Below are 21,307 nucleotides of genomic sequence, written 5' to 3' on the forward strand. Positions count from 1 at the left end.
CGCCCCACAGCGACGCCCGGTCCCGCCCCCGCCCCGCAGCGGAGCAGGCCCCGCCTCTTTTCCCGCCAACGACGCCCGGACCCGCCCCGCAGCGGCGCAGGCCCCGCCTCTTTCCCCCGCCAACAATGACGTCCGGCCCCGCCCCGCCGCAGGCTCCGCCTCTCCCCACAGTCAACGGTGACGCCCGGCCCCGCCCTCGAACACGCCCCCAGGCCCCGCCTCCCGGAAGTAAGAACAGGCGAGCAGCGGACTGGCGGCCCGGCAGTCCCCGGGCGGGTTTAATGAAGTCCCGGGCGGAGCGCTCAGAGCGCCGCCCGCCGCCCGCGGGCCGGGGTTCGCGGGGCCGGGAGAGGGGGCGCTGTGCCGAGGTCGCGGTGTGGAGTCGGGGGAAGCGGGGAGCAGCCCCGCGTCGAGGGCCTGGCCGCGGGTCGCGGTCCGGGGAGGGGGCGCGGGCGCGTGCGGGCTCCGCGGCGGTCTGCTTCGGGGCCGCGCTGCTCGATCCCGGCGCGGCCCCCGGCCCGGCTCGCAGGCCCGCGCTCACAGGTGCGTGTCCTCCTCGAACACGTCCGAGTCCTCGGGGTCCCGCTTGCCCCCCATGAGCGCGCTCCAGCTCCCCGGGCCGTTGATGGCCCCGCCGCCGTTCAGGCTCGGCTGCTTCTCCTGCATCTCCGACTGGCTGTCGCTGGCCACGTCCAGCGTGGGGTTGTCGTGGCAGCCGTTCTCTACGAAGCGCAGCTCCTCGCCGTGCGACTGCAGCGGTGGGAGAGGGCGCTGGGCGCGGGCTCCGTCCCCCGGCCCGCCGAACAGCCCCGGGGCTTAGTAAGACCCGACGGGGCACCCCCAGGGGACCCCCTGAAGCTGGCATGCTCCCACTTTTCTGGTGCCACGCTGAGCTCCTGAATGATCCTTCGCACTAGGACACCCTGTCGCCTGCCTGGGGTCGTGCGATCCCTTCCAACACACTTTGCAAGTCAAAGTCAAAACGCGCGCTTCGGTGGGCTTTGACCCGGGCCTTGCTCTTGGGAAACCTCCGCTTGGCGCCTGCGCAGCGCCGGGCCCGGGGCCTGGCTCTGCCACGGACCCTGCAGTGCCACGCTTGGGGTAGGAGCTGGGACCCAGGTGGGACCCCAAGGATGAGGACACATCCCCCTCCCGCAGTGCCCGTGTGGTCCTCGGCACAGCCCTGTGCACCCGGGACACTCGGCCACCACCACACCATGCCTAAGGCGCGGGCACCGCGTCTGGTCCTTCTCCACCGGCTCCCTCCCGGGCCCAGCCTCGTCCTGTCCCTGTCCCCTGGGCTCACCACGTGCTTGAGCTTGGGCAGCCGGCGCTGCCAGCAATTGTAGAGCAGGCCGAGCACGATGATGACGAAGCAGATGACCCCGATGATCACCAGCACCACAAAGAGCGTCCCGTAGTCACTGCGCACCTGGGTGGCCCGCGCCTGGCAGCTACTTGTCGTGGAGTAGTTCTGAATGCCAATCTAGGGGGGGAGGGGCCGGGGTCCGCGGCTCAGGACCTGGGGGGGGGCTGCTGGAGCTTGGGACTGGGCTGGGGACAGGCACCTGTGCTCGCTGGGGGCTGAGGACTGGGGGCTACAGGCTCCCACCTTGCAGCGGGCGTGGGGGGATTCTGGTATGTTCTGGTCATTATGGGTGGTCTGTCCCAGGCCTGTCCTGTCTGCCAAGAGGCTGCTGTGCCCTGGGGCTGAGCCCCGAGTGCAGTGATGCCAGGTGGCTGTGTGGCAGGCCTGGGTGCACCGGGATTTTAATTCTTGCAGTTTCTGTGACCCATCTGCACGTTTTGGGGACTTTCGGTTAACAAGGGTCAGTTTGTCTTGCTAGAACCACCTGCCAGTGTCCTTGCTCAACTCGTGTGCTTACATCCTTGCAGAGACCCGGCATGTCGTGGGGCCCAGTCCAGCTGCTCCAGGGGCCATGAGGACAGAGTGCCCAGGGGGAGGGAGGCAGGTGCAGGAGGCCAAGGCCAGCTCAGGCCTCCACCGTCCCCACCACAGTGTTCCCGAGCCCAGGATCGCAGAACTGGGGAAGATCTCGATAGGCAAGAACTCGATAGGCAAGTGACCTCACTTCTCTGGGTGTGAGGTCACTTGCCTATGGAGTGTGTGTCACCCAGAGGGTGCCCTGTTTAATCCTGACAGCCTGGGGGGGGGGGAGCACCGAGGACTAAGTGAGAGCACCCAGGTCTGGCCCCGAGTGAGCACTGTGTTTACCAAGATAAAACACCAGCACGGAAACAGGGTCCCCCTGCATGTGACAGATAAGGATGTGGCCCAGGGTCACACGTTCATATCTACTGTCACATATTGCAGAGCTCAAGAATGAAGAGGACTGGCAACACGTCATTGGGTTCCACGAGGGGGGGGGGAGGAATGCAGGGTCCTGCCCTTTGGGGAAGTAGGTAAGGAGACTGGGGACCTCGGCTTCCACGGGCTGGTCCAGCAGCTGGGGACGGGCTGCTGTCTGTCCTTCCGCCCAGGTCTCCCCAGGAGGCCCCAGGCATTCAGCACCCAAGGTGGCATCCATGTCTGGCACCCCAGGTCCCCAGCGGGAGGAGCCATGGCGGCTGCCCATTTGGAGGTACTGGGCTGGTGGCTCCTGAGGCATACCCAGGCTTCCAGAACATTCTTGAGGTTTCTAGAACCTGTCACGCTCCCTCCTCCAGGTGCTACAGGGGTCCTGCTGTTCCCTGTTTACCCCCCACCCCCTCTTCTCCAGGCCCTTCCCTGACTCCCCCTCTCTCCAGGACCCCAGGCCCCTTCCCCGGGGCCTGGTTGGGAAGGGCCCCCAGGCTCACGAGGCCTCACCCTGCCCAGACCCCGGTCTGTTTGGGCTTCCTTGACCCACGTGCTGTGGGGTCCCTCAGGGAAGCCAGCTGTCGCCAGAGCTTGAGGGACAGACGGGAGCAGCTCAGGGGTCCAAGTCCCTGTACCCTTACCTCCTCCAGGCTCCTACGGATGTCACCCAGCATGGAGAGGACATCTTGAGTGGGCACCACCCCTGGGAGGAGAAAGGCCCCCATCAGCACGGCCATGGCCCCTGCGGCCCTTCTGGGGGGTCCCTAGACCTAGACCCCCTCTGGGACCACTGGCCTGAGCCCCTTCAACCCCACTTTTGGGCTGTAATGACACCCAGATCCTCGGGGCGCATAGGCGCAAGCGCGCACCACCAGCGCCTGCGGAAAGGGGCGCGCCCTTGGCTCCCTGTGCGTCCAGCTGACCCGGTGGGTGGCCAGGTCACAGGTGTGGCCGGACATCACCTCTGCAGCCCCTCCTGCCCCTCCCTCCCGCCACACCGTGGCGTCCCACCTGGGCTGGAACGACCAGCGTTTCCTTGCGCCCTGCCCCTGCGCCCTCCGCCTTTGTCCCCCGAGCCAAGCTTATCCGGTGGCCTGGGGCCTGCGACCAGGAGGTGTGCTGTCCCGGGCCCCAGGCCGCCGCCGCCCTCACCCTGCTCGCCCTCCAGCGCCATGAGGAGGTGCTGCTCCTCGCTGGGCTTGCTCAGGGAGATGTGCCAGTCCCCACGACGGCCGCTGCGGTGCCGGGGCAGCACCTCCTCCACCAGGGCCACCAGCTGGAGCCCTCGGTGGCGCCGGAACACCTCCTGCAAGGTCAGAGGCCTGGCTCAGGGAGGGACAGGCCCATGTCACCCTGCGCTCCGTGGCCAAAGGCTGAGAAAGACCCTGGGGCTCCTCTGACCAGCTCTGGGGACCACCTGTGAGCCGGAGCCGGGCTGCGGGGTGGGACAGGAGGACGCTGTCCCTTCTGCTCTGGCCGCTCCAGGTGAGGAAGGGCTGGGGCCGCCTCTCTAGCCCCCAGTGGAGCTGGGAGAACAGGGGACAGGTGGCTGCTCCTCGTGCCTGGGGTCAGAGCACCATGGGGTCGGGCATGGGGTACAGAGAGGGTTGGGGACCGTAAGGACGCACATCAGTGCAGCCACTGGAGGAGCGGTGACAGGGCCCCTCGCCCGCCCACCACAGCAGCAATGCGGCCCCCAGGATCTGGGGAGAGGTGGCCCGTCTCCCCTCTGCCACCGCAGAGATCTGGCCTGTGGTGGTAATGAAAAGAGCCGCCGCGGGCTCTTATGCTGGTGTCCTCAAGAGACAGACGGCCCAGTGGCCCCTGGACCTGGGGACAGGGCGGAGGTGCTGGAGGTCGGACTTCTGCCCACTGGGCGCTCTGCACAGCGGTCCGTGTCCTTGAGCAGGCCCAGGCACGGTCACGCCATGTGAAATGAAAACAAGGGTCTGGTCCTAAAGAGGAACCCGGTGGCAGGGGCCCAGGCTGGGGCTGGAGGCCTCTTGGCACACAGATCACCAAGTCACATCGGGGAAGAGACCCTCCTTTGGTCCCGGGGCCACTAGGCCCTCCAGCTCCTCTTCTTCCTGGATGTGCAAAGTAGCTACACCCACGTTCCCAGCCTCGAAAGTCGGCCACCCCCCTCGGGCCGCTCAGCTCAACTTGGGTGCCCTGCCACAGACAGGTCAGCCAGGGCTGCTGGGGAGGCAGAGCCACTCCCCCGGCCACCCGAGGGGAGCCCCGGCCAGCCCTCGTCTCTAAGCCACCAAAGGTGACAGAAGTGCTGCCTTTCAAGAGCGGGACAACTCTGTTCTCAATATGGGTGCCCAGAGCCAATGGTAAGGAAGCCTTTGGGTGCAGTAGCTGTGATCCCAGTGACTCAGGAGGCTGAGGCAGGAGGTTCGCAAGTTGGAGGCCAGCCTCTACAACTTAGCAAGGCCTTGAGCAACTCAGCGAGACCCTGTCTCTAGATAAGGATATAAAAAGGGGCTGGGGACGGGGCTCAGGGTCCAGGGCCCCTAAATTCAAAAGGGAGAAAATGAGAGACCCCTTAGAAAACCTTAAATGCAAAAAGCACCCTGTCTCCTTCCCTCCCTCCCTCCTAGTCTGTTTTGTCCTTGTTTGGGGGTTTGTAACGTTGCCGGGGCTGATGGTCCTGGGGTCAGGCTGGCCCTGGGACCCCGCCGCTCTGCGCATGCGCTGGCCGGGCACTCACACAGTCCACGTTCTCGGTCATGTTCAGGATGATGTAGTTCTTCCCGGCCAAGTTGCTCCAGTCCTTGCAGATGACCTGGAACAGGAGACGGAAAGAGGGTGGCCGCAGTCAGCAGGGGTCCCGGGGGACAGAGACCTGACACCCTGTGGGAAGCTGGGAGACCCCGGCCGCTGCGGGTCTGCAGAGCCAAGTGGGACAGGCGACCTCTACAAGGTGACAGGCCACTGGTTCTGCCCAGGAGCCACAAACCCAGGTGGCTTCAGGGACCACGCTGAGGGCGCCTCAGAGAAAAGGGGGACTGTCCCTGGGGCCGGGCTGCGGGGCCCTGTTCAGAGACTGGGGGCAGGTTGCCGGGGTCCGTGGGTCACAGGCAGACCCTGTCCTGGTGTGGCTGTGACATGTCCCCAGAGCCCCCGTGGGAGGTGATGCAGGGAGGTGCAGAGGAGGAGTGAGGGGTGTGAGGCCTGAACCCCAGCACTGAATGGCTCCCTGGGGGTCCCTAGTGGGGTGTGGGGAGGAGGTGGCCCTGGGGCTGTGGCTTGGGGTCCCTATTTGTCCCTGGAGAGTGGAGTCCCTGCTCCTTGGTCCCCATGGGAGCTGCTCCCTCCCCACACTCTTCCTCCATGATGTCCTGCCTCCCCTCGGCCCAGGAGTGGGGCCGCCGTCTGTGGACACCGTCTGTGGACACCCTGAGCCCCACGTCCACTGTCCCCCTCTGCAGTTGTGCTAGTGGGATCTTAAGTCACAGCAGCAAAAAAGCTGCCTACAACAGACCCCTGTTGGGCGCAGTGGGGCCGCCTGTCATCCCAGTGACTCAGGAGGCTGAGGCAGGAGGATCACAGTTAGAGGCCAGCCTCAGCCAAAGTGAGGCTCTAAGCAACTCAGCGAGACCCTGTCTCTAAATAAAATGCAAAACAGGGCTGGGGACGGGGCTCAGGGGTCCAGCGCACTGGGTTCAATCCCTGGTCCCCCCACCAAAAACCTGGCCCCTTCCTTCTCTTCTGGAAACTGTGGGTGTGTGTTGGGGGCCGGGGGTGGAGGGGCGCAGGCCAGCCACCTGCTGAGCTTCTCCGAGGAGCAACACCAGAGGCCACGGGCGCAGCAGTAGCCTCCTGAACGGTGGAACCAGGAGGGCCACCAAGCCTCTCCCAAGGTCTTTGCGCTCAGGGTGGCAGATGTCCCAGGCTAGGCTGTGAGGAATGGCAACGTTCCCAGGCTTCCCTGGGGCTCTGGGGACAACCCCACCTGACAGGCCCTGCCCCACTGCACCAGCCGGGGTGGCGGGAGGCCCAGCAGGGTGTGGCCGAGGTCCACCTGTGTGTGTCCCTCACCTGTGTGGAGTCCCAGGGGGTCCTGGAGGGCGCTCCGGCCACCGGGCCCTCCTGCGGCTGCTGGCTGAGTGTGTCTGGCCCCAGGGTGGCAGGGGAAGGGGTCGGCTCCGTGTCTCGGGGGGCTGGTGGGAAAGAGGCTGAGGTCCTAGGGTCGAGGTGACCCTTGCCTGGGGCTCTGGTTGCAGGGGACGGAGCCAGGGGCGGCAGGTCCCCTGGCCGGCCAGCCAAGTCGGGGGCCCCCACTGTGGCCTCTTCACGGGCTCCTTGAGGGACCTTGAACTCTACCCCGAGTCCTGCTGCTGGCAGCATGGTGGCCGTGTCCTCCTGGCTGGGCAAGTCCTGGTCCCCCAGGGTCACCGTGCTTGGGGTGACAGAGGGCGGCGACAGGCTGGGCTCCGCACTGCTCTCCACGTCCACGCCCGAGGACGCCTGGTCCCCAGAGTCCTCCTGCCGGGGTCTGGTGGCCCCCGGAGCCTGGCTGCTGCTGCCCCTGGGGGGAGAGTCTGGTGCCTGTGTGGTGGCCTCCGCCTGGGGTCCGGTCACAGGAAGCAGCTCCTCCTCCTCCTCCTCCTCTTCCTCCTCCTCCTCCTCCTCCTCCTCCTCCAGGGGCATGTGCCAGGGAGGCTCCACCAGGTTCATCTTGGGCAAGGACGAGGGGAGGCCCAGAAGGTCCTGGGGCTGGTCGGTGTCCTCCAGGGGACCCGACTTCTCCGTTAAGTCCGGGAAGATGTAGTCTAGAGACAGGAAAAGTGCGTTGGCTTCTTCAAACACGGACTTACTGGGATCCACTGAGCAGGACTGAGCGACAGGAAAGAGTTATCACCTGCTTACAGGGACAGGGACGCATCAGTCTTGGTCATGTGGGGCGAGAGTGGGAAATGAGGCTGGGGAGGAGGGCGGGTTGAACACAGAACACAGGGGTCTGGCTCTTGTTTTTTGGTCCCAGGGATTGAACCCAGGGGGCCCTCGAGCCCTGAGCCATGTCCCCAGCCATTTTTGCATTTTATTTAGAGACAGGGTCTCCCTGAGTTGCTCGGGGCCTTGCTAAGCTGCTGAGGCTGGCCTCCACCTTGCGATCCTCCTGCCTCAGCCTCCCAAGCAGCTAAGGGATATTCTGACTCTAAATAAAACATAAAAAAGATATGGAGACGTGGCTCAGTGGTTAAGTACCCCTGAGTTCAATCTCTGGTACCAAAAAAAAAAAAAAAGAAAAAAAAGGAAAACATCTTAATATTTCAGATTCAATATGAAATTATACCCATAAAACAAATACATAAAAGGATAAAAATTCTTTACTTCAATATAAGTAAGAACCTTATAATAGATCGATTCAAAAATAAAATTCAGTGCATAGCTGGGTGCTGTGGTGCACACCTGTCATCCCTGTGACTTGGGAGGCTGAGGCAGGAGGATCACAAAGTGGAGGCCAGCCTCAGCAACTTAGCAAGGCCCCGAGCAACTCAGTGAGACCCTGTCTCTAAATAAAATATAACAAGGGCTGGGGACGGGGCTCAGTGGAAGAGTGGTGGCCAGGCATGTGGAAGGCCTTAAGATCCATCCTTAGCACTGGGGGAGAGAGAGACAGACAGACAGCCACACGGACTGACACGAAGGGAGGGACGAAGGGAGGGAGGAGGAGGAAGGAAGGGTCTGTTACACTGTGAGATCTCACGTCTGAAGGTCCCTGGGACAGCAATGTAGGTGACAGCATTCGCAATGACCAGAAAAACCTCAGGAGAGGCCCCTGTGAGGCTGGTGACAGAAGCAGCCAGCCCTGGCTCGTGTGGCGGCACGCGGGCACTGACACAGTTGGGGACCTTCTAGAAGAGCCCGGCTCAGTCGACAGACTGGACCAGGCGTGCGGAGGCTGCACTCCCCGCTGACCCCACGAGGCTGGGGAGATCCTGGAGGCCAGCGCCCCCCACAGTCCTTCTGCTCAGTTGGAGGCCGAGTTTCCAGAAGCTGGACGCCCCCACCCCCAGCCACCTTCCACTGTCTGGCTCCTCCTCCAACCCCGTTGGTGGCACTGGTCATGCTATTGACAACAGTACCTGGCCATGGGGGGACTCAGCCACCAACTGACCTGTCCACACTTCTGCAAGCCCCTTAACCCCTCTGGCTTGGGGTTCTGGGCAAATCACATGGGAATGTCGCGATCCGGGATTCCTAAGGTCCTAACGCCTGTATCTTAAGTTTTGGAGGGTCCTGGCGAGTGTGTCCTCTCCCTCGGTGACACTAAACCCCTAGCTCTGCAGCTGGGAGGCTGAGGCAGGAGGATCACTAGTTGGAGGCCAGCCTCAGCCATTTAGCAAGACCCTGTCTGAAAACACAAAATGAAAGAGCTAAGGACGTGGGCTGGTGGCAAAGTGCCCCTTGGTTCAGTTCATGTCACCATAAGAAGAAAAGGCCAGAATTGTCTTGGATATGGAACAGAGAGTCCCACTACTGTGATGCACTGATAAAAAGAAGACAAATATCCACCCCATGGTGCTGCCTCCAGGGACCCTCTTCCTCCAGCCACAGCCCGCCTCCAGCTGCTGAGGCTGGCCTCCAACCTGCAATCCTCCTGCCTCAGCCTCTGCATTGCTGGGATGAGAGGCGTGCCCTGTGCTGGCGAGGCGGGATGCAGAGAGGGCTCCCGGCCTCCAGGATGGCCACCCTCTCACAGATGACCTTCGGCACCAGCTGAAGTATTAATGAACCGACTCCTCCGTTCAACTCGGGAATTTAAACAGGCATCTGGGGACCGGAGTCCTTGGATGGTCACTTTAAATGTCCTTTTAGGTTAATGTCAAATGGCTGAAAATTGTCCCCTGAGTGTGAGTCTCAGGCCAGTTATTCAAGCAAGCGATAATGCAAAACCACTCAAAAGTCAAAGGGGATTTGTGAGAAACGGAGGAGCACAGGAAGATCTTTTTGGTATGAACCTCAGTCGGCATCCAAGAAATACACATCAAGGGTGGAGGACTAACTGGGTGGCAGAGCGCCTGCCTGGCTTGCGTGAGGCCCTGGGTTCCATGCCCAGCGCTGCCCAAAAGAGAAAAGAAAAAAAGAAATATAAATGAAAAACAGAGGGCAAGTCAGGAGTGGTGGCCCACACCTGTGATCCTGGCAGCTCAGGAGGCTGAGGCAGGAGGATCGCAAGCTGGAGGCCAGCCTCAGCAGCTCAGTGAGGCCCTGAGCAACTCAGTGAGACCCTGTCTCTCAATGAAATGTAAAAAGGGCTGGGGACGGGGCTCAGGGGTTGAGGACCCCTGGGTTCAATCCTGGTACCAAAAAAGAAAAACAAATCAGACATTCAGAAAATAGAATTTCCCTTCTGCCCCAAGGCAACAATCAACGAAGCAGCAGATCGGCTGCAAGAAGGGACAAGACGACAAGTCCCTCTTGCCCTGGATATTTCTGTGACAATTCTGGGGCTGGAGAGCTGTGTTTGCCGGCTTGGGAGGAGGATGTAGGAGCACCACCGAGACGTGCACACAGCAGCCCTCGTATCTAAGGGCCTATTTTATAGACACGTTTCCCACAAGGGACAGAAACCCTCAGAGAGACGCCAACAGGCAGCATTCATGGGTGATGGGATTATGGGTAAATTTATTTTCTTCTTTTATTTGCATTTAATTTTTTTTTTTTTGGTACCAGGGATTGAACCCAGGGGTGCTTACCCCTGAGGCCCGTCCCCAGCCCTTTTTCTATTTTATTTAGAGACAGGGTCTCCCTGAGTTGTTTAGGGCCTCGCTAAGGGGCTGAGGCTGGCCTCCAACTTGCGATCCTCCTGCCTCAGCCTCCTGAGCTGCTGGGATCACAGGGGTGCGCCACCCCATGCCTGGCTGCTGTGTATTACCAGCATAAAATAAAAATTGCAGGGCTTGCTTTTTCTCCAGTGTGTAGGTAAAAAGGATTCCTTGGATGCTCCTGTCACTTGGCTCTACAGGTATCTGCCCATCGCTCTTGGTGATCGTCCCCAGTAAGTGTGCGATGGCCCAGAGCTGGGGACCACCCCTCACAGACACAGTCCAAAGAGGGTGTGCTGTGCCCAGAGCATCTCCAGGTCTGGCAGACGGCCGTCCTGATGATCGGGTCTCTCCAGACTTCACTACAGAGGAGGAGGACTGAGGCCCTCTAGCCAACGACTTCACACAGAGGAAAGGGCAGCGACCTTGAAGCGGAAACCCCAGGCTTGGGACTTCGCTCTGCCTCTGTGTGATTCAGTGTCACTTTAAAAATCTCTGTAACCCAGTGTCCTTAGCTACAACAGAGATATTAATCACGCCTGCTTTTACGGGTTTTGTAGATCTGCTCTGACATTTAAAAAAAGAAAGATTCACTTCCAAATGGTGTGCCAAGCACGGCGCAGTGGCACACGCCTGTCATCCCAGCAGCTCAGGAGGCCGAGGCAGGAGGATCGCTAGGTGGAGGCCAGCCTCCGCCACTCAGTGAGGCTTTAAGCAACTGAGAGACACCCTGTCTCTAAATAAAATAGAAAAAGGGCTGGGGATGGGGCTCAGGGGTTCAGCACCCCTGGGTTCAATCCTTGGAACCAAAAAAATAATTTAAATAAGGGGGGGCTCTGTCAGTTTTTCTGCAGGGTCGCATGGGGCTGGCGTGGAGGAGTGTGCAGACCTGAGATGAGGAACAGACCAGCCACCGGGAGGCCTCCAGATGGCGACATGGCTCAGATTCAAGGAATGACAGTGACTCTCCTCAGGAGACCTGGGGCAGCCCACGGAGATGAGCAGACACAGGGAGGCAGCCGGGCTTCCGAGCGCCCCCCCGCGGCCTCAGGAGGAAGGACGAGGCGCAGACCCGGGAGGGAAACTGCTTTATAGTCCTTCCACACGGGGTCCACGTGGCGACAGGTCTCAGTGGGAGAGGGCGATGAGACCCCACCTTACACCATGCGCCATAATCAATTACGGTGGATTAGAGAAGGAAGGAAGGCAGGAGTGCATATTTCAGTGACGCAAAGGCTAGTCATAAAGCAAAGAAAAACAGGCAAAAATGTTTAGAAACATCTAGAAAGAAAGACACTGTCAAGTTTAAAAGATAAGTGTGTCAAATATTACCCATGATGCAAATGAAAGTAGTTGGCCGGGCGCAGTGGTGCAGGCCTGTCATCCCAGCATCCCGGGAGGCTGAGGCAGGAGGATCGCCAGGTGGAAGCCAGCCTCAGCAAGTTAGCCAGGCCCTGAGCCACTCAGAGAGACCCTGTCTCTCAATAAAATCCAAAATAGGGCTGGGGATGGGGGTCAGGGGTTAAGCACCCCTGGGTTCAATCCCTGGCACCAGAAAAAAAAGTGGGGAACACAGAATAGGGCCTCACTAAATAAAGAGTGGTTAGAATTAAAGAAACACAGAGTCCCGGGGACTTGGCTTTGGTGTCCGCGGACGGCAGTGTGGTGACCCTCGTGGGGGTCACAGGGGATGCTGGCAGGGCGGGGAGCGCTACCTGCGGTGGGCCCCAGGTCGAGGCTGGAGGCGTTGAGCTCCTCCTCCTCCCAGAAGTACTGAGGCGGCTGCAGGATCCGCGACTCCTCGCTCTCGTCGCTGGGGAAGCCCGAGCCGGCGGCCCCCAGGCCCATGGACTCACTGGGCTCCTCCCCGTCCAGCGGCTCCAGGCCGGTGGGCAGCAGCAGGTCCAGCAGAGAGGTGGACGTGAGGCCCTCGGGGCCAGGCTCATCGGTTCCGGCTGCACGGGAACCCAGGGACACTCCTGTGCGGACACAAAGGCCGGACGTTAGCAGAGGCCAAGGGCGGCCCTGGGGCGCTTGACCCCTCAGCCACCGCGCAGCCCTTTTTATTTTTTATTTAAAGTCAGGATCTCACTGAGTTGCTCAGGGCCTCGCTAAGGTGCTGAGGCTGGCCTCCACTCGCGATCCTCCTGCCTCAGCCTCCCAGGCCACTGGGATTAGATTTTGTCTCTAACCATCACCTGTCACCAAGAAGATGCCAGAGGCCGGGGATTTCGATGACATCTCTGAATACCCAAGGGCTGCCTGAGGATTCCAAGATGCCATCTTCATTTCAAAAGAGGACCAACTGCTCAGACCTCCATGTGACAGTGGCTAAGGGGAGAGAGAGGGAGATGGTAGGGGACAGAGGACTCAATTGACTTGGCCCCCTCTGGGCTAGGCATGGTGGCACATGCCTGTTACACCCAGCTGATCCGGAGGCTGAGGCAGGAGAATCGCAAGTTGGAGGCCAGCCTCAGCCACTCACAAGACCCTGTCTCAAAATAATAATAATAAAAGGTCGGGGATATGGCTCAGTGGTAAAGTGCCTCTGGGTTCAATCCTCAGTACAAGAAAAAAAATCTGATATTATTGGTGTCATGTGCTAAATGCTTTGCAAACAGTGTCTGAATTTTGACCTCCACAGCCACCTTATGGGGTGGTAGATCCTGAGACCGTGACTGGCCCCGAAAGAAACAGGACCATTCAGACTGTTCTACCAGAAACTAGGGAGCCCCGGGGGTGTGAGGGGTCTCTGCACCCTGAAGACCGGTCGCAGCACCAAGAAGGACCCCCCCCCCCACAAGGGCAGCGCCTGGCCCCGCGGTGGGAGGAGGCGCCAGGGGAGGAGTCAGGAGCAGTGTTTCCAAGACAGAACATGACAGGTTGACTGAGTAAAGAAGGTCCCTGAGAGTCCACGTGGCTTCAGAGCAAGCACCGGGGTGACAGGTAGAAATGTGGGACAGAGGCCACATGCAGTGGTGCACACCTGTCATCCTGGTGGCTCAGGAGGCTGAGGCAGGAGGATCGCAAGGTGGAGGCCAGCCTCAGCAATTTAGTGAGGCCCTAAGCACCTCAGTGAGACCCTGTCTCTAAGTGAATAATAAAAAGGGCTGGGGACGGGGCTCAGGGGTTAAGGGCCCCTGGTTCCAACCCTGGAACCAAATTATCATCATCGTCATCGTCATCCACGGGCCTTGAGCTCCAGGAGGCCAAGTCACAGCTTCAGGGAGGCCCTGGGGCGAGGCTGGGATTTGGGGAGGCAGTGACCTTGCTCCCCCAGCGCCTGCTCTGTGGCTGTTCCCTGAGGAGCCCTGGCTGGGAGACCTGCCCACAGGGGAGCCAGGAGTCACCTCCCAGAAGACTCCTGTGCTCGGGGACACCACGGTCAAGGTCTAAGGTGCCACTTCCAGGTGGACTTGGCTCCAAGCCCCGGACCCCGCGTCCACACCAGGGACTCAGATGCAGAGCCAGGCGCCTGGGTGGGGTGGTTCCTAGAGCCGAGGTCCTCAGAGCCCCAGAGCTACGGCCACCGATGTGGGTCCACCTTCCTTGGAGAGTTCTCTGTCCCCAGGAATGGGTGGCACTGTGGCTGAGACGGGAGGTGTCCCCGGTGGCCCATGTGTGAGATGGTGCAGGAAGGCTGAGAGGTGACTGGATTCCATGACCAGAGGTGGGGCCGAGTCAGTGGGTTCACCTGGGGATGAGCCAGGAACAGCTGCAGGCTGGGGGGAGGCTGGGGAAGGAGGCCAGGCGGGGGCGAGGCTGGGGAAGGAGGCCACCAGGAACGCGCCTCTGAGGTCTATGTTTTCTCCCTGGGGAGCAGGGCTCTCTTCACCTCCTGGTGGCCATGTCCTGAGCTGCTGTCCCCCTCCACCCCCTTCTGCCACGCTGTCCTGCGTCACCTGAGGCCCAGGGCTGTGGAGTCCGCCGACCACAAACTGAACCTCTAAAACCAGACTCCAAGTAAGCTCTCCTCCCCGCAGTGGGTCTGGCCAGGGCTTTTGGTGGCGTGAGGACGGAGCAGCCTGACGCACGTGGTCTTTGGCCCTCGGATCCTTTCTACCCAGGCCTCTCAGGACCTTCCCCTCCGACCCCCTCCGCCATCGCGGGGCTCCCCAGCCCTGGAAAGACCAGGGGAGCGATGTCCAACCCCCAACCGGCAGACGGGAGAGGGACAGGGTGTCACCTGCCGCCACAAAACCTGCCTTATCAGAGTCCCCCATTCCTGGGTAGACACAGTGCCCAGTCCTGGCCCCCAATGACCTCTGGGGACACGGCTCCGCAGCCCGACCTGAAGCCCCACTCCCCACCCTTGAAGGTGACCTGCGGCCTCTCTGAGCCCCTGGTGCCGTCTCCATGGGCAGACTCAGAGGGCTCTGTGACACTCCATGGTCCCAGGGCTTTGGGCCGGGCTAGCGGGGCTGGCGCTGCAGAGTGACCTCCCACAGAAAAGATGGCCACTGGTCCCAGTGTCCCAACTAAGGACGAGCCACTGCCCAACTCAAACTGGAAGGGGTCCCCAAAGCCCAAGAAGCCCTGGCCGAGGGCCACCTGCACCGCCCTCCTGCAGACGCGAGGGTGGACACAGGTGCTGTCCCACACCGGGGCCTTGGGAACCGCAGGGCACGGGGGCACCTGGGGGGCTTGTTAAACAGGAGGGCGAGACCCCACCCCGGAGCCGGAGTCCAGGTGCTCTGCGAGGAGGCCCAGGAGCCTTCATTCTCTAGCAAGTTCCCCGCTGATGCCCGTGGCCCAGGGGTCACACCTAGGGAACAGCTGCGCTGAGCCACTAAACTTGGGGGTGATTTGTTACGCAGAACTAGCTGACGGATACACCCAGAGAATCATAACGGAGTTCTCCTTGCAGATCCGAGTGGGGCCTGAGTGCTGATTGCCTTCTGTCATCCACCCACCCACCTATCTGTCCCCCACCCATCCACGCACCCACCCGTCCACTGACAGAGACCTCACAGCAACAGGGTCGGCAGCAGGTGCTGACGTGCCCTGGACACTAGGGATGGAGCGAGTTCAAAGGCAACTAGTGGATGTTTGATGATGGTCTCTTGAGCTCAGAGGGGCATCCTCCAGGTTTGCCCCACCTGAACGCAAAAGCCAAGCCGTGAAGAGGATCACGGCAGCGGGGCGCAGTGGCGCACGCTGTCATCCCAGCAGCTTGGGAGGCTGAGGCAGGAGGATCGCGAGTTGGAGGCCAGCCTCAACCAAACCGAGGCCCTGAGCAACTCAGTGAGACCCTCTGTCTAAATAAAATAGAAAACAGGGCTGGGGACGGGGCTCCAGGGTCAAGGGCCCCTGGTAGGAAAAGAGGAAGAAGGAAGAGGAGGAGGAGGAGAGGCTTTGGACACATTTTAGGCCTCCTGGCCTCTACAGTTCTTTTAGCACCTCCCAAAAAACTCACGTCTCTTCCAACCACCCTCGGCTTTGGTGGTGTGTATGAATCACCTGCCGCTCTGGGCTCTGGGCTCGGGCTCTGGGCTGTGGATGGAGTCTGCAGGCCTTGGGCCTCGCCTGTCCCCAGACCCCACTTTGAGTAACAAAGCTCAGAGAAATCTAAAATGCAAATGAGGCTCAGCGACCCGTCACCACGACAACGCAGGCCAGACGCTTTAAAGTGGCAGGGACTCCTCACACAGGGTCTCCCTCCCTCCCTCCGCTCTCCGCAGCCCCCCTCTGAGCTGCAGATGAGCCGAGCTTCTAGCGATTTCCAGGACCCCACAGTCTGTGAGCCTCCTGGGTCTTGGGACACGCTGCCCGCCACCTTTCTCCTGTGGAACCCGGCCTCCTGCCTGCAGCCTCAGCGCCTGAGCAGCCTTCGCTGGAGGCTCCCCTGGGTGGGTGGCCCGCCTCTGTCCACACACCACCCTGAACAAGGTCCTGTGGCTACACCTGACTCACCACATTCTAAGGGACCATCAAGTGACATCCCCTGTTCAAGGGGAGCCTGTCCTCCAGGTGTCCCTTGGCACTTGGAGTTCCAGGGCCTGCCACAGTTCCTGGCACAGGACAGGGCTGGGTCCAGAGATAAGGACCAGACCCAACCTTCTGGGTTCACAGTCGAAACCACTGAGGCCTCCTGGGGTCCAGGTCAAATGGCGAGCGAGCAGGAGACCCGTTATTAGCACGTCTTCCCCACAAAAATGTCTTACAGGAGCTGGGCCTGGTGGCACTCGCCTGTAATTCTGGAGGCTCAGGAGGCTGAGGCCAGAGGATCACAAGTTGGGGAGGCTGAGGCCGGAGGATCGCAAGTTGGGGAGGCTGAGGCTGGAGGATCACAAGTTGGAGGCCAGCCAATTTGTGTTAGACAGTCAGTTACACAGAGCCACCTGTCATTCTGAGCGTCTATGATTCCGGGCCAAGCAGTGTTCGAGGCCCTCTCAGGAGACAAAAGATGACGACCATCTCTGTCCTCAGTTAAATTACCAGATTTTTTGTTTTTGGTATCGGGGATTGAATCCAGGGGCCCTTGACCCCTGAGCCCCGTCCCCAGCCCTATTTTGTATTTTATTGAGAGACAGGGTCTCCCTGAGTGGCTTGAGCCTCGCTTTTGCTGAGACTGGCCTCCAACTCACGATCCTCCTGCCTCAGCCTCCGGAGCTGCTGGGATGACAGGGTGGGTCAGAAGCCACCAGCTATGATAATAACCCTCTTTTGCAGGGGATGCATCTCCAGGGTTGAGTAACATGGATGGCAAGGAACGAAACTACAAGAGACAGATCAGGAAAATCTCATTAGTGCATTGGGGGAATAAAAAAAAAAGTCATTTAATGAGAAATGGTGGTGATGATTAATCAATGCACATTTTGCATGTTCCCGGTGGACCTGAGCGACCAAAGGTGGAGAGGCTGCAGTTCATCTTTAGCTACGCACTCCAGCTTTAGCATGCATGTCAGAAAAGCTCACTTCAGCCTTGTTTAAATAAAAGGTAACTTCTTCTTTTTTAAATGTTTTTTTTTCCAAATATTGTTTACTTGTGGATGGACACAATACCTTTATTTATCTTCATGTGGTGCTGAGGATCAAACCCAGGGCCTCCCACCTGCTAGGCGAGCGCTCTACCCCTGAGCCCCAGCCCCAACCCCAACTTATTCTTCTCAAGCATCCTGGAATTCACCCGCTAAAACAACCTCTGAGTTCAGGTTCAGTGGCTCACACCTGTCATCCCCAGCAACGAGGGAGGCCGAGGCAGGAGGATCACAATTGGAGGCCAGCCTCAGCCACTTAGCGAGACCCTGAGCAATTCAGGGAGACCCTGTCTCTAAATAAAATGCAAAATAGGGCTGGGGACGGGGCTCAGGGGTCAAGGATCCCCCAGTTCAATCCCCAGTACCTCCCAAATTTTAATTTAAAATATTAATAAACCACGGAAGGTTGGGATATGAGTGGCCTCCTGAAATCTCCAAGTTGTCTCTGTCACATCTCAATGAAGTGTGGTGGGGAGGACGCCGATCCCATTTAGGCTGTGGTCTGGCTCCGCAGAAGCACCTACAACTCCCCCAAACTCCTCCTGTCCTGAGCAGAGGAACCCTGTCTACCACCACTCAGGTGAGAGCCTCCATTCTCTGACCCTCTTTCGGCCAGTCAAGCCCCAAGTTCCTCTCCTGATGGTCTGATAGGAATTATTAATATTATTATTTATTTTTTATTTTTTAAATTATTATTATTTATTTTTTTTTGCAGTATTGGCAATTGAACCCAGGTGTACTCGACCACTGAGCTTCATCCCCAGCCCTATTTTTTTTTATTTTGAGACAGGGTCTTGCTAAGTGGCTGAGGCTGGCCTCCAACTTGCGATCCTCCTGCCTCAGCCTCCCGAGTCACGGGGATTGCAGATATGTGACACCACACCCAGGTGGCACTGTGAAATCCTGTTGAAAAAAGGAACCTGGTATTCTCCTGGTCTTTCATCCCTTTTTCAGTAAACAGTTCCATTTTTTTATTATTGTTTTTTAGTTGTAGTTGGACACAATACCTTTATTTTATATATTTATTTTTGTGTGATGCTGAGGATCAAACCCAGGGCCTTGCACATGCCAGGCGAGCGCTCTACTGCTGAGCCATAACCCCAGCCCAGTTTCATTTTCTTGAACTTATTTTTCCTTACAATGATTGTTTGGTCTTTATATAGACCTTGATATTTTCAAAAGCGTTGGCAATCCCTAATTATTTAGGTAATTACTAGAGGATCCTCCTTTTCAAACTCGCCTACCATGAGATGACACCAAAATAGCGGCAGAGAACACCATTCTGCTGTTCATTTTGTGCCTAATAATTAATCTGCCTTGTTGGGTACAATGGCACACACCTATAATCCTCACAACTTAGTCGGGAGGCTAAGGCAGGAGGATTGCAAATTGGAGGCTAGCCTCAGCTACTTAGCAAGACCCTAAGCAGCTCAGGGAGACCCTGTCTCTAAATAAAACATAAAAAGGGCTGGGGACAGGGGACAGGGCTCAGGGGTTAAGCACTCCCTGGGTTCAATCCCTGGTACTAAAATAATAATAATAATAACAATAGTCATAATAATATCTGCTTTAGTTGAGATTGCACCTGACTTAAAATTGTGGAATCACCCTCTTTGCGTGACTGATTAGTTTTTCCCTCTAGCACCTACGATGTGTCACTTCATCATTCCCGGGACAGAAGGTGAGAGAAGAAAGAAGACAGGGGTGGAGAATGGGGGTACTAACCCAAACTCAGAAGAAAAAAAGAGGCCCATAAGAGAGGCTGACGAATTAGAGGCTGAAAATACAAAGACACCCACACACCAGGGCCCAGGCTGCACAGTGGGGCTCCCCTGTCCACCTCGGTGCCTGCAACCTTGCAGCCGGGTCCTGTGGGACTTCCACCTTCAGGGACACGCCCATCTCCCCGTGATTGGCAGCTTTGAAATCCAGATCCTCCCGAGGCCTGGGCACGCGCCAGCCTGGGAGGTGCCCGGCGGCATCTGTCACGCAGCCCCCACAGCCTGGCGTCAGCCACAACAGAGACGGTCGGGTACTATCACCCAGCCTCGCTCGCACACCTCCACGGCTGCCTGCAGGACCCACCACGGTGCCTGTGAAGCCCGGAGGACAGGGGAGCATGCGACAGGGAGCATGCGACAGGGAAGGAGGGGACAGGCTTTTCTTTTGGTCCCAAGGACTGAGCCCAGAGGCACCTGACCCCTGAGCCCCGTCCCCAGCCCTTTTTTCTACTTTATTTAGAGACAGGGTCTCGCTGAGTGGCTCAGGGCCTCGCTAAGGGGGCTGAGGCTGGCCTCCACCTGGCGATCCTCCTGCCTCGGCCTCCAGAGCCGCTGGGGTCACAGGCAGCAGTGCCCACTGGAAGGAAGGCTCGTGGGGCCATCGGAGGGGCCCTGCCACCGTGCACACCCCCTGCCAGTACCTTCGCCTGGCCGCAGAGCAAGGTCCCCCGCTCTGGGGCTGACCACGTGGCCTTTCAGCCACGTCCTGATGTGACCCAGCTCTGCGGACCGGCTCCTGTCCCTTGCTGAACCGCCGGCCCCGCCAGCTGCCGGCGCCCGGGCGTCCCTTCCTCACACCGCGCATCCGCGCCCCGCCCCGCTGTCACCCGCCCACCCCGTCGCGCCCTGGGAGGCTGTGGATGGGGACCCCCGCCGTGGCCATGTCACTGTCACCCCCTGCCCGTGGGCAGTCAGCCCACGGAGGACGGCGCTCGCGGGGCCTGCCGCCCCCCGCCCCGCCCGCCCCGGGGACCCTCGCGAGTGTCGCCGCGCGCTCCCGCCGCCCGTGCACGCGCACACACGCCCCTCGGCCGCGACACGCGCACCTGTCACCTGCCGGGCGGGCGGCGCTCGGAGCGCCGCGGGGAGGGGGGGTGGCCCAGGTTCCCGCGGCCCGGCCACCGCCCGCCCGGCCCGCGCCACTGTCGCCGGAGGGGCGGGGACCCGGGGACACCGGCGCGTGTCACCGCACGCCCACCCCGCGCCGGCCACCGCAGCCGCCGCGCTCCGGGGGGAGGGGTGTCGCCGTGGCCGCCCACGCCCTGTCCCCGGCGCCGGGCGGGCGGCCCGGGGGGACACGCGCGGCCTCGGCCCCGCCGCCCGCGCGGCGCCTTTGTTGGCGGCCCGCGTCGCCGTCCCGCCCCGCCGCCCGCCCGCCCGCCCGCCGGCGCCCGCGCTCACCCGCGGCCAGGAGCAGCAGCAGCAGCGGCGGCAGCAGCAGCGGCGGCAGCCGGGCGGCCCGCAGCAGCCGGCCCATGGTGCAGCCGTCGCCGCCCGCAGCCGCAGCGGCGCGGCGCCCGGGCCCGCGTCAGGGAACCGCGCTGGCGGCGGCGGCGGCGCGCGCTCTCCTCATTGGCCCGCGCGGCTGTCACTCACGCCTGGCCCCGCCCAGCCGCGTGCCGCGGGCGCGCCCCCGCCGAGACGAGGTGGGCGCGCGGGCGGCCGCCCCCCCCCTCCGCAGCGCCCCCGCGTCGGAGCGGCCAATCAGCGCCCGAGGAGGCTTCGGGGGGCGGGGCCGAGCCGCCTGGACCCCGGGCCTCGCACCTCGCCTGGCAGCTGCGCTGGCTGCTCTGCGCAGGGGGACCTCGGGGGGTCCGATCAGCACTAAAGAGAAGCTGGCACTGATGACAATGTGCAGGTGACCACCCATCCCGGGCTCTTGGATTGGGAGGACTCTGGGCCAAGGCCACAGCCAAGGACCAGACTTGGAGCCCAGAGGTCCAGTTTGCTTCTTTTTTTTTGGGGGGGTGGGGGGTACCAGGAATGGAACCCAGGGGTGCTCCCCCTCTGAGCCCCGTCCCCAGCCCCTTTTTAGATTTTATTGAGAGACAGGGTCTCCCTGAGTTGCTCAGGGCCTTGCTGAGTGGCTGAGGCTGGCCTCCAACTTGCAATCCTCCTGTCTCGGCCTCCTGAGTCGCTGGGATGACAGGCGTGCGCCATCTTGTGTCAAATGGGCTTGTGAAATGTGTCCTCAGCCCTCCCCACGGTGTGTGTCATGGGAGATGATCTCACACGAGTCTTGCAGGATAAATCCTTAGGAGAAATAGGATTTTCAGGAGCAGAGGTATAGAGGAGAGTGGGTTTCACTCAAAGGAAGGGACGTGAGCATAAAGTGGCTTCACATGACAGTGGAGGACACCTGTGTTGTGAGTATCAGGAGGCGGAAGGGACAGAAGGGAAAGAGAAGCGACATTCTTGGTTATTCTGGACCGAGTAAGTAGACCC

General features: G+C 60.3%; 1 protein-coding gene across 1 annotated transcript; it reads right to left on the minus strand.

Annotated features, from left to right (window-relative positions):
* Positions 1-248: 248 nt before the first annotated feature.
* Positions 249-20,369, minus strand: Podxl2 (podocalyxin like 2). The gene is made up of 8 exons (XM_046466927.1): positions 20,264-20,369; positions 11,817-12,080; positions 6,368-7,101; positions 5,037-5,111; positions 3,473-3,626; positions 2,962-3,023; positions 1,307-1,486; positions 249-750 (listed from the first exon to the last, which is right to left on the minus strand). The coding sequence occupies exons 1-8, from the start codon at positions 20,337-20,339 to the stop codon at positions 538-540; spliced, it is 1,758 nt and encodes a 585-aa protein (XP_046322883.1). The 5' UTR covers positions 20,340-20,369; the 3' UTR covers positions 249-537.
* Between the last annotated feature and the right edge of the window lie 938 nt (positions 20,370-21,307).

The sequence above is a fragment of the Marmota monax genome, unplaced genomic scaffold (assembly GCF_021218885.2).
Source record: "Marmota monax isolate L192 unplaced genomic scaffold, Marmota_monax_Labrador192_F-V1.1 WCK01_AAM20220418_F8-fsc00249, whole genome shotgun sequence".
NCBI lineage: Eukaryota > Metazoa > Chordata > Mammalia > Rodentia > Sciuridae > Marmota > Marmota monax.